The 19,258-nt window shown below is 54.4% G+C and overlaps 1 protein-coding gene across 1 annotated transcript in view; it reads right to left on the reverse strand.

Annotated features, from left to right (window-relative positions):
* The window catches only part of RYK (receptor like tyrosine kinase), a 65,695-nt gene that overhangs the window by 24,691 nt on the left and 21,746 nt on the right, over nucleotides 1–19,258 (reverse strand). Inside the window, 1 exon segment of the mRNA XM_078618108.1 lies at nucleotides 2,825–2,946. Within this exon segment, the coding sequence (XP_078474234.1) occupies nucleotides 2,825–2,946 (122 nt within the window).

The raw sequence follows: 19,258 nt of genomic DNA on the forward strand, positions 1-19,258 counted from the left end.
AGTCACGGAGATGGGTTGAAAGAAAATAACAAAAAAAACCCCACGGCGTGTCGATCGCAACGCAAGCGGCCGTCATCAGGAGGAGAAAATAGGAAAGCCGCTGACGCCGGCTGTTTCAAAGGTTTTAAAATGGGCGTAGCCCAAGGGTCATAAACTAAGTGGGCGGGGCTAGTTATGTTAATGTGAGGGCGACCTCCACTATGAGCGCATGGAGGTGGCTATGTTAATGTGAGATAAATTAGCATAAATTTCGATTTAAAGCTTTCGTGACTGCAGGGATTCATCTTCTTGGTTCTTTCGGTAAAGTCACGCAGAAGGGAAATAATAAAATAAGAATAAAATTATTACATCATTCTCACGACGTTTCGGCCACAACGCAAGCAGCCGTCCTCAGGCCGCTTGCGTTGAATTATGTTATTATGTTTTTTATTATTATTATTTTATTATTTCCCTTCTACGTGACTTTACCGAAAGAACCAAGAAGAGAAATTAGCATGTTAATGTAAGATCAGAGAGCGGCGTCTAAGGCGACGGCGCTGAAACATCACAGCCAGTTACGACCTAAACTGATTAATAACGTCCTTCCAACGATTGCTCAGTTTGTACCCATCTTCTTCTCGGTTGAATAAATATGGATGGCTTAATGAACGAATCTTTGCTGATGGCCAGTGGGGTTTGCAAAGTACCTTCGTCTTAGAGAAATCAATTTAGTGCGAGCCCACCGCATTAAAGCAATGATCAGCCACGGCCGAGGTGTTGGTCCTACCGTGTTTCAGATCTGCCTTGTGTTTACGAACACGGTCCGAGACATGTCACTTAGTTTCCCCAATGTAACTGCTGCCGCAGAGACAGCTTTGTTTGTAGACGCCAAGGTATTGCATGTCAGGGATCACATCCTTCACAGATGGGATCAAATCACGAATTGTATGTACTGTGTTAAATCGAACCTGGATCTTGTGTTTGCTCATGATTTTGAAGATCTTTTTGGTGACCCCTGCTATGTATGGCAAGGTGATGGTTTTGATTGGGTCCTCAGATGGTTCTTTCCAACGGTTGGGGTGACATCTTTACGGATTGTGTAGTCTGAATATCCATTCTTCTTGAGGGCTTGATGTACGTGCTCCAGTTCACTCGCTCGGTGATGGTAGGAATTTCACCGAGCTCTATGGTGTAGAGTTTTGATGAGGGAATTCTTCTGGGATGGATGGTGGTGGGAGTCTGGTATTAGGTAGGCATCCGTATGGGTGGCTTTCCTGTAGACAGAGTGTCCCCATTGAGCCATCTGGTCTCTATTTTCGATTAAAACATCCAAGAATGGTAGCTTTAATATTATTTTCCACCTCCATGGTGAATCTGATGGCTGGGTGTATGGAATTGATGTGGTTGAGGAATTGGTTCCGAGCTGGTCGGCCATGTGGCCAGATGACGAATGTGTCATCTACGTAACTCTTCCACAAGGACGGACGTAGAGTGGATGTCTGGATGGCATCTGTCTCAAAAAATTTCCATGACAACATTGGCTACAACTGGAATAAAGGGAGAACCCATTGGGTTACCTTCAGCTTGTTTGCAGAATGTTCCATTCCAGGTGAAGTAAGTGTTGGTGAGGCAGTGTCTCACCAGGGCCGGTACATCAGCATTCAGTCCTCCTTGTTGGACCAAATCTTCAATGATTGCAATGGTGTCAAGCACAGGAACTTTGGTAAACAAAGAGGCCACATCGAAACTAACGAGCAAATTACCTGGAGATAATGAGATGTTCTTACTTAACGATACCAAGTGAGTTGAGTACAGCTGAGGTGGTCTTACCAGTGAATGGTGGTTAGGTCTCAGACAGAAATCGGGCCAGTTTGTAGGTGGGTGAGTCAATGGTGGAGACGATAGGATGAAGGGGTTTCCCTTCTTTATGGATTTTTGGTAAGTCATACAACAATCTGTGTGGTCTAGAAAGAGGGTTTTAAGGAAAACCGCTCGATTGGTTCGATCAAAGATGTCGAATCAGTGATGATATTGTTGGTTTTCGTAACAAGGCGGTGGGTGGGATCTCTTTTAATTTTGTTGTGTGGTTTTGTCCATGATGACTGTGGCATTGCCCTTGTTGGCTGAGAGGATGATAATTTCATCTCTCTTTTCTCCTCCTGATGGCGATCGCTTGCGTTGCGATCGAAACGTCGTAGTTTGTTATTTTCTTTCAACCTATCTACGTGACTTTACCGAAAGACCCAAAGAATATGAATTCCTGCAGTCACGAAAGCTTTAAGTCAACATCATCAACATCAATACCATCAACAACATCATCATCATCACCATCAATACCATCATCATCAATAACATCAATAATATCAACATCATCAATACCATCAACATCATCAATACCATCACCAAGATCAGCATCACCAACACCATCATCAACATTACCATCACCAACATCACCATCACCATCATCAATACCATCAACAACAACGGTGCATGTGACGGTGCAAGTGACGGTGCATCTGCTGGTGCAAGTGACGGTGCATGTGACGGTGCATGTGACGGTGCAAGTGACGGTGCATGTGACGGTGCATCTGCTGGTGCGTGTGACGGTGCGTGTGACGGTGCAAGTGACGGTGCATGTGACGGTGCATGTGACGGTGCGTGTGACGGTGCGTGTGACGGTGCGTGTGACGGTGCGTGTGACGGTGCAAGTGACGGCGCAAGTGACGGCGCATGTGACGGCGCATGTGACGGCGCGTGTGACGGTGCGTGTGACGGTGCATGTGACGGTGCATGTGACGGTGCGTGTGACGGTGCAAGTGACGGTGCGTGTGACGGTGCTGCCCACCGGCGTGGAGGCATGCCACGTGAAGTGCAGGCTGCCCATGTCCCCCGGCACGGGCAGCACGAAGGAGAACGCGTTCTGGCAGACGACGCCATCCCGCACGTAGTACAGCTGCGCCTTCAGCCCTGCGCGCGACACACACGGGGGGCAAAGGTGCCCCGCGTAGCCTCGTCAACACACGGGGAGAGGGGCGTATACCAGGGGGGCCAGCACTGCACACGAGGGGGGGGGGGAGCCGGCCGCAGAGTCGGTGGGGTCTGTAGCGCTGTGCGTCAACCGCTGCGCCACCGTTCCGCACACGGACAAGGGTCTCACCCCCCTCCCCCCCCCGCCCTCACCCACGCAGCACACATCAGGGTTAAATACGAACAATAATCAACTAAATTAGAAACTCTTAATTTACTTTGCCAGGTTGTAAGGCCCCGGAACAACGCGGCCATCACAAATGAGAGCTCCATCAGGCGGCGGCATCATCATCGTCGTCGTCGTCGTCGTCGTCGCCGCGTGGATATTTATAGCAGCCGAACACTCGAAACGCGCGACGTCGATTCGAAATGTGGAGGGGAAAAAGCGGAGGATCCGGAGAAAAATCCCCACGACCACGGGGAGAGAGAGAGAAACTGCTGATAAACAGAAGGTGTCAGGGTCGGGATCGAACCCACAACCTCCTGCACACCAGACGAGGTAGTTAACATTTACAGAGCTTCCATGATGACGATGAGAGAGAGACACACAAACTCCAAATATACAGCAGCAGGCGTCAGGATCGGGATCGGACCCATAACCTCCTGCACACCAGGCGAGGCAGTCAACATCTCCTAACCACCGTGATGATGATGATGAGAGAGACGCAAACTCCAAATATACAGCAGGCGTCAGGGTCGGGATCGAACCCACGACCTCCTGCACACCAGGCGAGGTCGTCAACATCTCCTAGCCACGGCGGCACGCACTGCCGGGCCCATCTCGAGTTGGAAGACGCAGGAGTCAAGAGACACGGCGAGGCTTTCGAGCTAAACAATCAGTAGTCATCAGAATGATAACATTCACAACAGAAAAGTGCATTACGTCTCGGATTCTAACAAGGCAAACCCACAGTGGTGGCAGCTACCTTGGCCTGCAGGCGGACGTCAAGTATGATGCCAGTAGGGGGCGATGATTTGCCACTGTGTTTGAGTGTGCGTGTGTGTGCGTGTGCGTGTGTTTGAGTGTGCGTGTGTGTGCGTGTGTGTGCGTGTGTTTGAGTGTGCGTGTGTTTGAGTGTGCGTGTGCGTGCGTGTGTGTGAGTGTGTGCGTGTGTGTGCGTGTGTGTGCGTGTGTGTGTGTGTGTTTGCGGGAAGCACAGTAGGGGGCACAGGTGGTGCATCAGCCAGTCATCTCGGTCATCTCAGTCAGTCGACCCGTGGCACCTGGGTCTGCCCCGTGACCTCCTGCCAGCGGGCATTCGACACTTCACGTGGCCTGAAGGTGCACATGGCCTGGCACAAGCGTCGTGGTGACGTCACCGCCACTTAGTGGCGAATGGCGGTGGTTGTTGTTGCGGGAAGCGGTCGTGTAGCGGTGAGCGCGCTGCCCCGTGCGTGAACCCGGCTACCCGAGTTCGATTCCCGCTCACGGCCACGAACACCACTGACGATTATCTGAACCGGTCCTGGGCCTCTCCCGAGGTCGACAAATGGGTGGCTGGTGCGGTGTGTAAACATCGCCACTGGGGAGACAAAGGCGGCCGGGCACCCACCCCCTCGTGTGCCGGCCTGCATAGGTGCTACTCGCTAACAGCACTTGCCCCAACAGTATTTTCAGGCTATACGGGGGATCTTTGTCTGTGTGTAATCACAAGCGAATAATTTGCGGGTAACCTTTTTCCGAGTTTGCCAAATGTGGACCCTGACACTGGCACACGATGGCTTGCGGTTCAATACAACACACTGTGGTCATGACCAGGGCAGCCTATCACAGCCAAACCACAAACAAAGATCTCCGATATAGCCTGAACAGACTGGGGGAACAGTGCTGTTAGCGAGTAGCAGCGCCTATGAACAACCAGAACACTGCCCCTAACTAAACTCACTTGTCACACCCACCCACGAACTCACTCGCTCACACACTCGTTCACTCACCCACTAACTCACTCCCCTACCCACCCACTCACACACTTGTTCACTCACCCACTAACTCACTCCCCTACCTACCCACTCACCCACTCATTCACCCACTAACTCACTCACCTACCCACCCACTCATTCACCCACTCATTCACCCACTAACTCACTCCCCTACCCACCCACTCACACACTCGTTAATTCACCCACTCATTCACTCCCCTACCCACCCACTCGTTCACTCACCCACTCACCCACTTACTAACTCACTCCCCTACCCACCCACTCACACACTCGTTCATTCACCCACTCACTCCCCTACCCACCCATTCACCCATTTGTTCATCTCACCCACTAACTCACTCCCCTACCCACCCACTCACCCACTCGTTCACTCACTCACTAACTCACTCCCCTACCCACCCACTCACCCACTCGTTCACTCACCCACTCATTCACGCACTAACTCACTCCCCTACCCACCCACTCATTCACCCACTAACTCACTCCCCTACCCACCCACTCACCCACTCACCCACTCGTTCACCCACCCACTCATTCACCCACTAACTCACTCCCCTACCCACCCACTCACCCACTCACCCACTCGTTCACTCACCCACTCATTCACGCACTAACTCACTCCCCTACCCACCCGCTCGTTCACTCACCCACTCACCCGCTCGTTCACTCACCCACTAATTCACTCCCCTACCAATCCACTCACCCACTCGTTCACTCACCCACTCATTCACCCACTAACTCACTCCCCTACCCACCCACTCACAAACTCGTTCAACTCACCCACTCACCACCAGCGAGGTCGACATCGCTTCTCTCCGTGTCTCAGCTGTGGCATTCCCTCCTCCTCCTCCACCACCACATCAAACCGCGTCTCTCTCTCTCTGCCCCCACCAAGCTCTGAACCCAGAACAATGACCTCGGCTCAACTCGACGGAACGCGGTCAACCTCAATATCATCACCAACTCCACCGTGGGTCTGCGTCTCCTGCCAACGCCAACCAGTGACGTGGGGGGGGGGTGTGGGAGGGGGGGGGAGGGTGGGGGGCGTCTCGACCGTGAGCACTCACAGATGGAATAACGCAGCTTCACACGTACGGTGAACTTCTTTTGTACCGTACGATATTGAGGAAATGGGTGGGTGAGCGGGTGGGTGAGCGGGTGGGTGCGTGAGAGAATGGGCGGGTGAGAGAATGGGCGAGAGAGCGAGTGGGTGAACTTTTTTGTTGTGACCTGCATTGTGGTGAGTGAGTGGGTGAGTTTGTTTGTGAGTGAGTTTGTGAATGAGTGAGTGTGTGAATGAGTGAGTTGTTGTGACCTGCATTGTGGCGAGTGAGTGGATGAGTGAGTACGTGAATGAGTGTGTTTGTGAATGAGTGAGTTGTGAATGAGTGAGTTGTGAATGAGTTGATTGTGACCTGCAGTGTGATGATGGATGAGACGAAACAGTCAGCGTCTGCTACAAACCGACTCTTCACTGGGAGCTTTGCACTTATAAATCATCGACATTGAAAACTCACATCCTTAGAAACTGCTTCTTAGTGTTTTGTTTGTTATCCTTCCCCCGCAATTCCGATTAGCATGGTCGGCTACGTACAGTGGTACGAAAGATGTTCAACACACGTACACCACCACTACACCACCACTACACTACCACTACACCACCACTACACCACCACTACACCACCACTACACCACCACCACTACACCACCACCACTACACCACCACTACACCACCACTACACCACCACTACACCACCACTACCATCCACCATCTCTCCACACCACTACAACCACCACTACACCACCACTACACCACCAATACACCACCACTACAACCACCACTACACCACCACTATACCACCACCACCACACCACCACTACACCACCACTACACCACCACTACCATCCACCATCTCTCCACACCACTACAACCACCACTACACCACCACTACACCACAACTACACTACCACTACAACCACCACTACAACCACCACTACACCACCACTACCACTACACCACCACTACACCCACCATCTCTCCACACCACTACACCACCACTAAAACCACCATCACCACCACACCACCACTACAACCACCACTACACCACCACTACACCACCACCACACCACCACACCACCACTACCATCCACCATCTCTCCACACCACTACAACCACCACTACACCACCACTACAACCACCACTACACCACCACTACAACCACCACTACACCACCACTGCACCACCACTGCATCACCACTACACCACCACTGCACCACCACTGCATCACCACTACACCACCACTGCATCCACCATCTCACAACAACAACAACCGCCATTCGCCACTAAGTGGCGGTGACGTCACCACGACGCTTGTGCCAGGCCAAGTGCACCTTGAGGCCACCACGTGAAGTGTCGAACGCCCGCTGGCAGCAGGTCACGGGGCAGACCCAGCAGGTGCCACGGGTCGACTGACCGAGATGACCGAAATGACTGGCTGATGCACCACCTGTGCCCCCTACTGTGCCAACTTGCTGTGCTTTAGCCACCCGGCGCTCCGCTCGTTGTTGTGAGCGTCGCTCACCATCTCACCACACCACTACAACCACCACCACCACCACCACCGAAGCCAACCGTGCTAATCGAAGCTCCGGGAGTCAGCGTTCGAGCAGGAGACGACACGGAGACCCCCCCCCCACTCCACACACCCCCCAATGTGTCCGCCTTAATTAGTCGCTGCAGGGATAATTACCGTCCGACCCCCCTCCCCACCCACCCACCCCTCCCTCCATATGTAGACTCAACGTCACGCGTTTTAGAGCACTTGGCTTGCTGCTGCTGCTGCTGCTGTACAATTCCACACGACGGCGGTGATGGCGATGACGGTGATGGGGCCATCACCACACCATCACCAGACCATCACCATCGCGGTTAGCGCCACCGAGCGCAAAGCGCCTCCCCGCGTCACTCCGACGCTGCCACACTCCCAAGTCTACTACCGCCGCACGTGCAACTCCCCTTCACACCACCGCACGTGCAACTCCCCTTCACACCACCGCACGTGCAACTCCTCTCACACCGCCGCACGTGCAACTCCTCTCACACCACCACACGTGCAACTCCCCTTCACACCACCGCACGTGCAACTCCTCTCACACCGCCGCACGTGCAACTCCCCTTCACACCACCACACGTGCAACTCCCCTTCACACCACCGCACGTGCAACTCCTCTCACACCGCCGCACGTGCAACTCCCCTTCACACCACCGCACGTGCAACTCCCCTTCACACCACCGCACGTGCAACTCCCCTTCACACCACCGCACGTGCAACTCCCCTTCACACCACCGCACGTGCAACTCCTCTCACACCACCGCACGTGCAACTCCTCTCACACCATCGCACGTGCAACTCCCCTCACACCACCGCACGTGTAACTCCTCTCACACCACCGCACGTGCAACTCCTCTCACACCATCGCACGTGCAACTCCCCTCACACCACCACACGTGTAACTCCTCTCACACCACCGCACGTGCAACTCCTCTCACACCACCACACGTGTAACTCCTCTCACACCACCGCACGTGCAACTCCTCTCACACCATCGCACGTGCAACTCCCCTCACACCACCGCACGTGCAACTCCCCTCACACCACCACACGTGTAACTCCTCTCACACCACCGCACGTGCAACTCCTCTCACACCACCGCACGTGCAACTCCCCTCACACCACCGCACGTGCAACTCCCCTCACACCACCGCACGTGCAACTCCCCTCACACCACCACACGTGCAACTCCCCTCACACCACCACACGTGTAACTCCTCTCACACCACCGCACGTGCAACTCCCCTCACACCACCACACGTGCAACTCCCCTCACACCACCACACGTGCAACTCCCCTCACACCACCACACGTGTAACTCCTCTCACACCACCGCACGTGCAACTCCCCTCACACCACCGCACGTGCAACTCCTCTCACACCACCGCACGTGCAACTCCCCTCACACCACCACACGTGCAACTCCCCTCACACCACCACACGTGCAACTCCCCTCACACCACCGCACGTGCAACTCCCCTCACACCACCACACGTGCAACTCCCCTCACACCACCACACGTGCAACTCCCCTCACACCACCGCACGTGCAACTCCCCTCACACCACCGCACGTGCAACTCCCCTCACACCACCACACGTGCAACTCCCCTCACACCACCACACGTGCAACTCCCCTCACACCACCACACGTGCAACTCCCCTCACACCACCGCACGTGTAACTCCTCTCACACCACCGCACGTGCAACTCCTCTCACACCACCGCACGTGCAACTCCTCTCGCACCACCGCACGTGTAACTCCTCTCACACCACCGCACGTGCAACTCCCCTCACACCACCACACGTGCAACTCCCCTCACACCACCACACGTGCAACTCCCCTCACACCACCACACGTGTAACTCCTCTCACACCACCGCACGTGCAACTCCCCTCACACCACCACACGTGCAACTCCCCTCACACCACCACACGTGCAACTCCCCTCACACCACCGCACGTGTAACTCCTCTCACACCACCGCACGTGCAACTCCTCTCACACCACCGCACGTGTAACTCCTCTCACACCACCGCACGTGCAACTCCTCTCACACCACCGCACGTGCAACTCCTCTCACACCACCGCACGTGTAACTCCTCTCACACCGCCGCACGTGTAACTCATCACACCACCGCACGTGCAACTCCCCTCACACCACCGCACGTGCAACTCATCTCACACCGCCGCACGTGCAACTCCTCTCACACCGCCGCACGTGTAACTCATCACACCACCGCACGTGTAACTCCCCTCACACCACCGCACGTGTAACTCCCCTCACACCACCGCACGTGTAACTCCCCTCACACCACCGCACGTGCAACTCCCCTCACACCGCCGCACGTGCAACTCCTCTCACACCGCCGCACGTGTAACTCATCACACCACCGCACGTGTAACTCCCCTCACACCGCCGCACGTGCAACTCCTCTCACACCGCCGCACGTGCAACTCCTCTCACACCGCCGCACGTGCAACTCCTCTCACACCGCCGCACGTGCAACTCCTCTCACACCGCCGCACGTGTAACTCCTCTCACACCACCGCACGTGTAACTCCCCTCACACCGCCGCACGTGCAACTCCTCTCACACCGCCGCACGTGCAACTCCTCTCACACCGCCGCACGTGCAACTCCTCTCACACCGCCGCACGTGTAACTCCTCTCACACCACCGCACGTGTAACTCCCCTCACACCGCCGCACATGCAACTCCTCTCACACCGCCGCACGTGCAACTCCTCTCACACCGCCGCACGTGCAACTCCCCTCACACCACCGCACGTGCAACTCCCACCACCGCACGTGCAACTCCTCTCACACCACCGCACGTGCAACTCCTCTCGCACCACCGCACGTGGATCTCCTCTCACACCGCCGCACGTGGCGTCTAACGGCGTTCAGCGGAGGTGCGGGCTGGGAAGGGCCACAAACTGAAGCTTTCGCCGCTTGAAATCGGGGCGGCGGTCGGAGTCGCTTCGATATATTTCAGTTCGCTTTGAAACCCCATCTCGTTCAAGTGGCCTCGCTCCCCCCCCCCCCCACCTCCCTCTGCAGTTCGACCCGGTTGCCACCTGGGTTGTGTTTTCTCTTCCTGCTTCTCATGCGTCGCGCTTCGGGGTCCTGGGATGGAATGCCGCGTGAAACATTTGAATTATTACGAACGAAACATACGCAAGGCGTTTCTGAAGAAATGCGTTTTGAATCTTGGTTGAGAAGAGTTCCCCGTGGCTTGCGAAATAAGCTGTGCATTGGTCCACAGCATACACCGATTGTTGAGTCTCATCCATCATCACACTGCAGGTCACAGTAACACACTCACCCACTCGCCCGCCCGCTCACTCGCTCGCTCACTCACCCGCTCACTCACTCACCCGCTTACTCACTCACTCGCTCACTCACTCACCCACTCACTCACCTCACCACAATGCAGGTCACAACACACTCATCCACTCACCCGCTCATTCACTCACTCTCTCAGCCACTCATTCACTCAGCCACTCACTCGCTTGCTCGCTTGCTCACCCATTCACCACACTTTAGATCACAAAAAACGCTCATCTACTCATTTGCTCACTCACTGACCACAATGCAGATCACAACAACACACTCACCCATTCGCCCGCTCACTCACCTCACCACAATGCAGGTCACAACACTCATCCACTCACCCGCTCAGTCACTCACTCACTCGCTCAATCAGCCACTCATACTCTCATTCACTCGCTCACTCACCCATTCACCACAATGCAGATCACAACAACACACTCATCCACTCACTCGCTCACTCAGCCACTCATTCACTCACTCAGCCACTCATTCACTCCCTCACCCACTCACTCACTCACCACAATGCAGATCACAACAACACACTCACCCACTCACCCGCTCACTCACCCACCCGCTCACTCACCTCACCACAATGCAGGTCACAACACACGCATTCACTTACCCGCTCAGTCACTCACTCACTCACACTCACATTCACTCGCTCGCTCATCCATTCACCACACTTTAGATCACAAAAAACGCTCATCCACTCGCTCACTCACTCACCACAATGCAGATCACAACACACTCATCCCCTCACCCCCTCATTCACTCACTCAGCCACTCATACTCTCATTCGCTCGCTCGCTCACCCATTCACCACACTAGATCACAAAAAAAACGGTCATTCACTCACTCGATCATTCAGACACTCACCTACCCATCCACTCACCCATTCTCTCACCCATTGTCTCTCCCACTTACTCACCCACCGGCTCACCCACCTACTCACCCATTCTCTCACTCACCCACCCACAAGTCCACCACACTGCAGGTCACACCGCTTGCTTCTCCCTCTGCTTCTTCACCCGCACGGCTCCACTCTGGAATTCCCTCCCTCCCATGATCACCGCCACCACCGTGATCGTCATCTCTCCCCCCACCGCTCCACACCCAAGAATATTGTCAACATGAAGGATGCGTAGAGTATCCCCTTGGTAGTCGCGAGGGGAGCGTTCCGGAGGCGCTCGTCAATAGCACTTTGGCTTAATAAATGTCATTAAATCATTACGTAAATAATACATCTCATCACTGTATCTCTCATCGCTTTATCTCTCATCACTTCGTCTCTCACCGCTTCATCTCCCTCTCTCTCGACGCAGAAGTCGCGTGGAGAGTTCCAGATGCGATTCGCGGACAGCCAAACTTGCGGCTCCGTCAAGGTCGTGAATGAGGAGGAGGAGGAGGAGGGAATGCCGCTGCAGATTCGGACCGCAGGGACCCAGGGACTCGAAGCATCCCGGCCCTAAACTCCGTACAGCCTCGCAGGCTGTGGGGGCAAGTGCTGTCAGCGAGCACCTATTAAGGGCCGGGGGTGCATCGGCCGTGCAGTCGTCAGCGCGATCACCCACGGGCTCGCTCCCATCCAGCAGTGGATTTACAAAAGGCTGTAAACGTATCACAAGGTGGGTATCAGTGATATCACTAACTTATTAAAGGTGTGCCTCTGTGTGTGTGTGGGTGTGTGGATGTGCGTGTGGTGTGTGTGTGTGTGTGGTGTGTGTGGTGTGTGTGGTATGTGTGTGGTGTGTGTGGTGTGTGTGGTATGTGTGTGGTGTGTGTGTATGGTGTGAGTGTGTGGTGTGTGTGTGTGGTGTGTGTGTGGTGTGTGTTTGTGTGGTGTGTGTGGTGTGTGTGTGGCGTATGTGTGATGTGTGTGTGGTGTGCCTCTGTGTGTGTGGTGTGGTGTGTGTGTGTGGTGTGTGTGTGGTGTGTGTGTAGTGTGTGTATGGTGTGTGTGTGGTGTGTGTGTGTGGTGTGTGTGTCGTTGTATGTGTGTGTGGTGTGTGTGTGGTGTGTGTGTATGTGTGTGTGGTGTGTGTGGTGTGAGTGGTGTGAGTGGTGTGTGTGTGTGGTGTGTGTGTGGTTGTATGTGTGTGTGGTGTGTGTGTATGTGTGTGTGGTGTGTGTGTATGTGTGTGTGGTGTGTGTGTATGTGTGTGTGGTGTGTGTGGTGTGAGTGGTGTGAGTGGTGTGTGTGTGGTGTGTGTGTGGTGTGTGTGTGTGTGGTGTGTGTGTATGTGTGTGTGGTATGTGTGGTGTGAGTGGTGTGAGTGGTGTGTGTGTGGTGTGTGTGGTGTGTGTGTGGTGTGTGTGTGGTGTGTGTGTGGCGTATGTGTGATGTGCCTCTGTGTGTGTGGTGTGGTGTGTGTATGTGTGTGTGGTGTGTGTGTGGTGTGTGAGTGTGTGGTGTGTGTGTAGTGTGTGTATGTGTGTATGTGTGTGTGATGTGTGTGTGGTGTGTGTGTGGTGTGTGTATGTGTGTGTGTGGTGTGTGCGTGGTGTGTGTGGTATGTGTGTGTGGTGTGTGTAGTGTGTGTATGTGTGTGTGGTGTGTGTGTGGAGTGTGTATGTGTGTGTGTGGTGTGTGGTGTGTGTGGTGTGTGTGTGGTGTGTGTGTGATGTGTGTGTGTGTATATGTGTGTGTGTGAGTGTGTGAGTGTGTGGGGAGTGGTAGTGTAGTGGTTAGTGCTACGCTGCGCTATGAACTCGGCGACCCGGGTTCGATTCCCACTCACGGCCAACACCGGTGACGATTATCTGAACCGGGCCTCCCCTAGGTCGACTCAGCCTCAAATGAGTATCTGGTGCGGTGTGTAAACATCGCTACTGGGGAGACAAAGGCGGCCGGGCGTGGTGTTGGCCACCCACCCCCCTCGTGTGCCGTGCCGGCCTTCATAGGTGCTCGCTAACAGCACTTGCCCCTACAGTCTAAGGCTATACGGGGGATCTTTGTCTTTGTGTGTACGTGTGAGTGTCGGCTCACTGATACTAATTACAAAGACAAAGATCCCCCGTGTAGCCTTAAAGAGACTGTTGGGGCAAGTGCTGTTAGCGAGTGGCCAGCACCACGCCCGGCCGCCTTTGTCTCCCAAGTGGCGATGTTGACTACACACCGCTCCAGGTACGTATTTTAGGCTGAGTCGACCTAGGTGAGGCCCACCACCGGTTCAGATATTCGTCACTGTGGTGTTGGCCATGAGTGGGAATCGAACTCGGATCGCCAGGTTCGTAGTGCAGCGCGCAAACCACGACGCTACCGCTACCCACACACACACAGACACCTACTCACCACACACCTACTCCCCACACACACACACCACACATCTACTCACCACACACACACACACACCACACACCTACTCACCACACACACACACCACACACCTACTCACCACACACACACCACACACCTACTCACCACACACACACAGACACCTACTCACCATACACACACACCACACACCTACTCACCATACACACACACCACACACCTACTCACCAACACACCACACACCTACTGACACACACACAGACACGTCCACCCATACACGCTCACCCACACACCCACTGACACACACACACCCCTCACCCACACACACAGACACACACCATACACACCCCTCACCCACACACCTACTGACCCACACACACACCCCTCACCCACACACCCCGCTCACCCCTCACCCACTCACATACCAGTGGAGGGTCACCCTCTCCCACCCCCTCTAATCTGATGCGACGTGGGGCTGCAGGAAAGGATGGCTACCCCCCTTCCTCCTCCTCCTCCTCCCACCCCCTCCTCCCAACCCCCCCTAACCCCCTCCGCCTACCCCCCTCCTACCCCCCTCCTCTTCCTAACCCCCTCTCCTCCTACCCCCCTCCTCCTACCACCCCCCTTCTTATCACCCTCCTACCCCCTACCTCCTACCTAAACCCCCCGCTACCCCCCTGCTCCTACCACCCCCCCCCTACCACCCCCCCTCCTACCACCCCCCTCCTCCCACCCCCTCCTCCCACCCCCTCCTCCTCCCACCCTCCTCTCTACCCCGCCTCCGAACCTCCCCTCCGTCCTACCACCCGCCTCCTCCTACCCCCTCCGCCGCCTACCCCGCCTCCTCCTAATCCCCTCCTTCCACCCCTCTCCTCCCACCCCCTCCTCCCACCCCCTCCTCCTCCCATCCCCCCCTCCTCCCACCCTCCTCCTACCCTCCTCCTAACCCCTCCTCCTAACCCCCCCCTCCTCCTAACCCCCTCCTCCTCCCACCCCCCTCCTCCTACCCCCCTCCTCCTAACCCCCTCCTCCTAACCCCCCCCCTCCTCCTAACCCCCTCCTCCTCCCACCCCCTCCTCCTAATACCCTCCTCCTCCCACCCCCCTCCTCCTCCCACCCCCTCCTCCCACCCCCTCCTCCTCCCACCCCCCCCTCCTCCCACCCTCCTCCTAACCCCTCCTCCTAACCCCCCCTCCTCCCACCCCCCTACTCCTCCCACCCCCTCCTCCTACCCCCCTCCTCCTAACCCCCTCCTTCTACCACCCCCCTCCTACCCCCCCCCCCTCCACCTACCCCCTACCTAAACCCCCCCCTACCCCCTGGTCCTACCACCCCCTTCCTACCCCTCACCTTGAACCCCCCCTACCCCCCCTCCTCCTACCCCCCTCCTCCACTGACCCCCTTCCTGCTCCCAGCTCCCTCCTCCTCCTCGTCCAGGTGACCGCGCTGAGATCGCAAACTCGCTGCACTTGAGAACTCAATCACAACTCAGTCCATGCAAGTCTATGGGTCTCGATGCGAGTTTATGGAAAAATCCACGCGTCAACGGGGAGAGGGAGACACGCAAACTCCAAATTATACAGCAGCAGGCGACAGGGTCGGGATCGAAGGCACGACCTCCTGTATACCAGGCGAGGTAGTCAACATCTCCTAGCCACCGTGATGAAGATGATGAGAGAGAGACGCAAACTCCAAATATACAGCAGGCGTCAGGGTTTGGATCGAACCCACGACCTCCTGCACACCAGGCGAGGTAGTCAACATCTCCTAGCCACCGCGGTGCCCAGGATCTCAGCGGTGTCCGACACGGCCATCAGGAACCCCACAAGGCACCCACCTACTAACTCGTCACTTCCACCCCACTACCTCCCACAACCCCGTTGGCTCTGTGCTGACGTTGATGCTTGCAGGGGGGGTATAGAGCACGCGTCCCGTACGCACTCAACACACAACACACACACACGCACACACACAACACACACACACCACACACACACACCACACACACACACATCACACACCACACACACAGGCAACACTCATGCCACACACAAAACACACGGATATCACACTCAACACACATGCACATCACAACACACACAACACACACGCACATCACAACACACACAGAACACACACGCACATCACACACACAACACATCACACACAACACATCACACACAACACGCAGGCAACACTCGTGCCACACACAACACACACGGATATCACACACAACACACAACACACATCACACACCACACACACATCACACACGCACATCACGCACATCACACCACACAACATATACAACACACACATCACACACGCACATCACACCACACATACAACATATACAACATACACACACATCACACACAACATATACAACACACACACGCACATCACACACGCACATCACACCACACATATACAACACACACACACTCACATCACACCACACAACATATACAACACACACATCACACACGCACATCACACCACACACACGCACATCACACACGCACATCATACACAACATATACAACACACACACGCACATCACACACGCACATCACACACAACATATACACACACACATCACACACAACATATACAACACACACACACAACATATACAACACACACACATCACACACAACATATACCACACACACATCACAAACAACATATACAACACACACAACACATCACACACAACATATACAACACACACACATCACACAACATATACAACACACACAACACATCACACACAACATATACAACACACACAACACATCACACACAACATATACAACACACACACACACATCACACACAACATATACAACACACACAACACATCACACACAACATATACAACACACACAACACATCACACACAACATATACAACACACACAACACATCACACACAACATATACAACACACACAACACATCACACACAACATATACAACACACACAACACATCACACACAACATATACAACACACACAACACATCACACACATCACATAAATCACACACAACACACACACACAACATAAACAACATACACACAACACACACGCACATCACATAAATCACACACAACACACACGCACAACATAAACAACATACACACAACACACACGCACATCACATACAACAACAACAACAACAACCGCCATTCGCCACTAAGTGGCGGTGACGTCACCACGGCGTCTGTGCCAGGCCAGGTGCACCACACACACTATACTCACACTACACACACCACACAACAGACACCAGACACTCTACACACATCACAACACACACCACACACACCACAACACACACACAATACTCACACTACACACACTCTACACACACATCACAACACACTATACAACACACACACTACAGAAACCACACATTAAACACTCCACTCACACACCACACTCTACTCACACCACACACTACACACCCAACACAACACACTACACACACACTACAGACACCACACACGAAACACTCTACTCACACTACACACACCACAAACTACTCACACACCACACACACTACACACACACTACATACACCACACACGAAACACTCTACTCACTCTACACACACCACAAACTACTCACACACCACACACTACTCACACCACACACACTACACACACACTACACACACACTACACACACCACACACTACTCACACTACACACACTACACACTACACACACCACACACTACTCACCACCACACACACTACACACACACTACACACACCACACACTACTCACACTACACACACTACACACACCACACACTCCACACGCTACAGACACCACACACACTACACACTACACACACCACACACTACTCACACTACACACTACTCACACTACACACTACACACACTACTCACACTACACACACCACAAACTACTCACACTACACACACCACACACTACTCACACCACAAACTACTCACACACCACACACTACTCACACTACACACACCACAAACTACTCACACTACACACACCACACTCTACTCACACTACACACACTACACACTACACACACCACACACTACTCACACTACACACTCTACTCACACTACACACACTACACACTACTCACACTACACACTACACACACTACTCACACCACACACTACACACACTACACACACCACAAACTACTCACACTACACACTACACACACCACATACTACACACACTACACAAACCACTCACACCACACACGCAGATGGGAAATAGCAAACACAAGCAGCAGCTCAAGCATCACCGGCAACTTCTGATCTGAGCTGTGGCCAAGAATCAAGCTGACGTCACGACCCGGCGCAAGGCCCAGTGGGACAAGCACGGCTCCACCGCTCCCCAGACCCGCACGCAAACACGTACACACACATGCACGCACACACACGTACACACGCACGCACACACACACACACGTACACACACACACGCACACACACGCACACACGCGTACACACACACGTACAGACACACACGTACACACACATGCACACACACGTACACACACACACACACACGTACACACGCACACACATACACACGTACACACGCACGCACACACACACACGCACACACGCACACACACGTACACACGCACGCACGCACACACGCACGCACACACACACGTACACACACGTACACACACACACACATACACACACGCGCACGCACACACACATACACACACACACGCGCGCACGCACGCACACACACACACACGCACGCACACACGCACACACGCACGCGCACGCACACACGCACGCGCACGCACGCACGCACGCACACACACATACACACGCATACACACGCACACACGCGCACACACGCGCACACACGCGCACACACACCACACGCACACACACGCACGCACACACACACGCGTACACACACACACATACACGCACACATACACACACACATACGCACGCACGCACACAAACGCACACACACGCGTACACACACATAAGCACACACGCGTACACACACACATACACGCACACACACGCGTACACACATGCCTCAGTGTGCAGGCCATCG

The sequence above is a fragment of the Lampetra planeri genome, chromosome 56 (assembly GCF_965212315.1).
Source record: "Lampetra planeri chromosome 56, kcLamPlan1.2.h2, whole genome shotgun sequence".
Classification (NCBI taxonomy): Eukaryota; Metazoa; Chordata; class Hyperoartia; order Petromyzontiformes; family Petromyzontidae; genus Lampetra; species Lampetra planeri.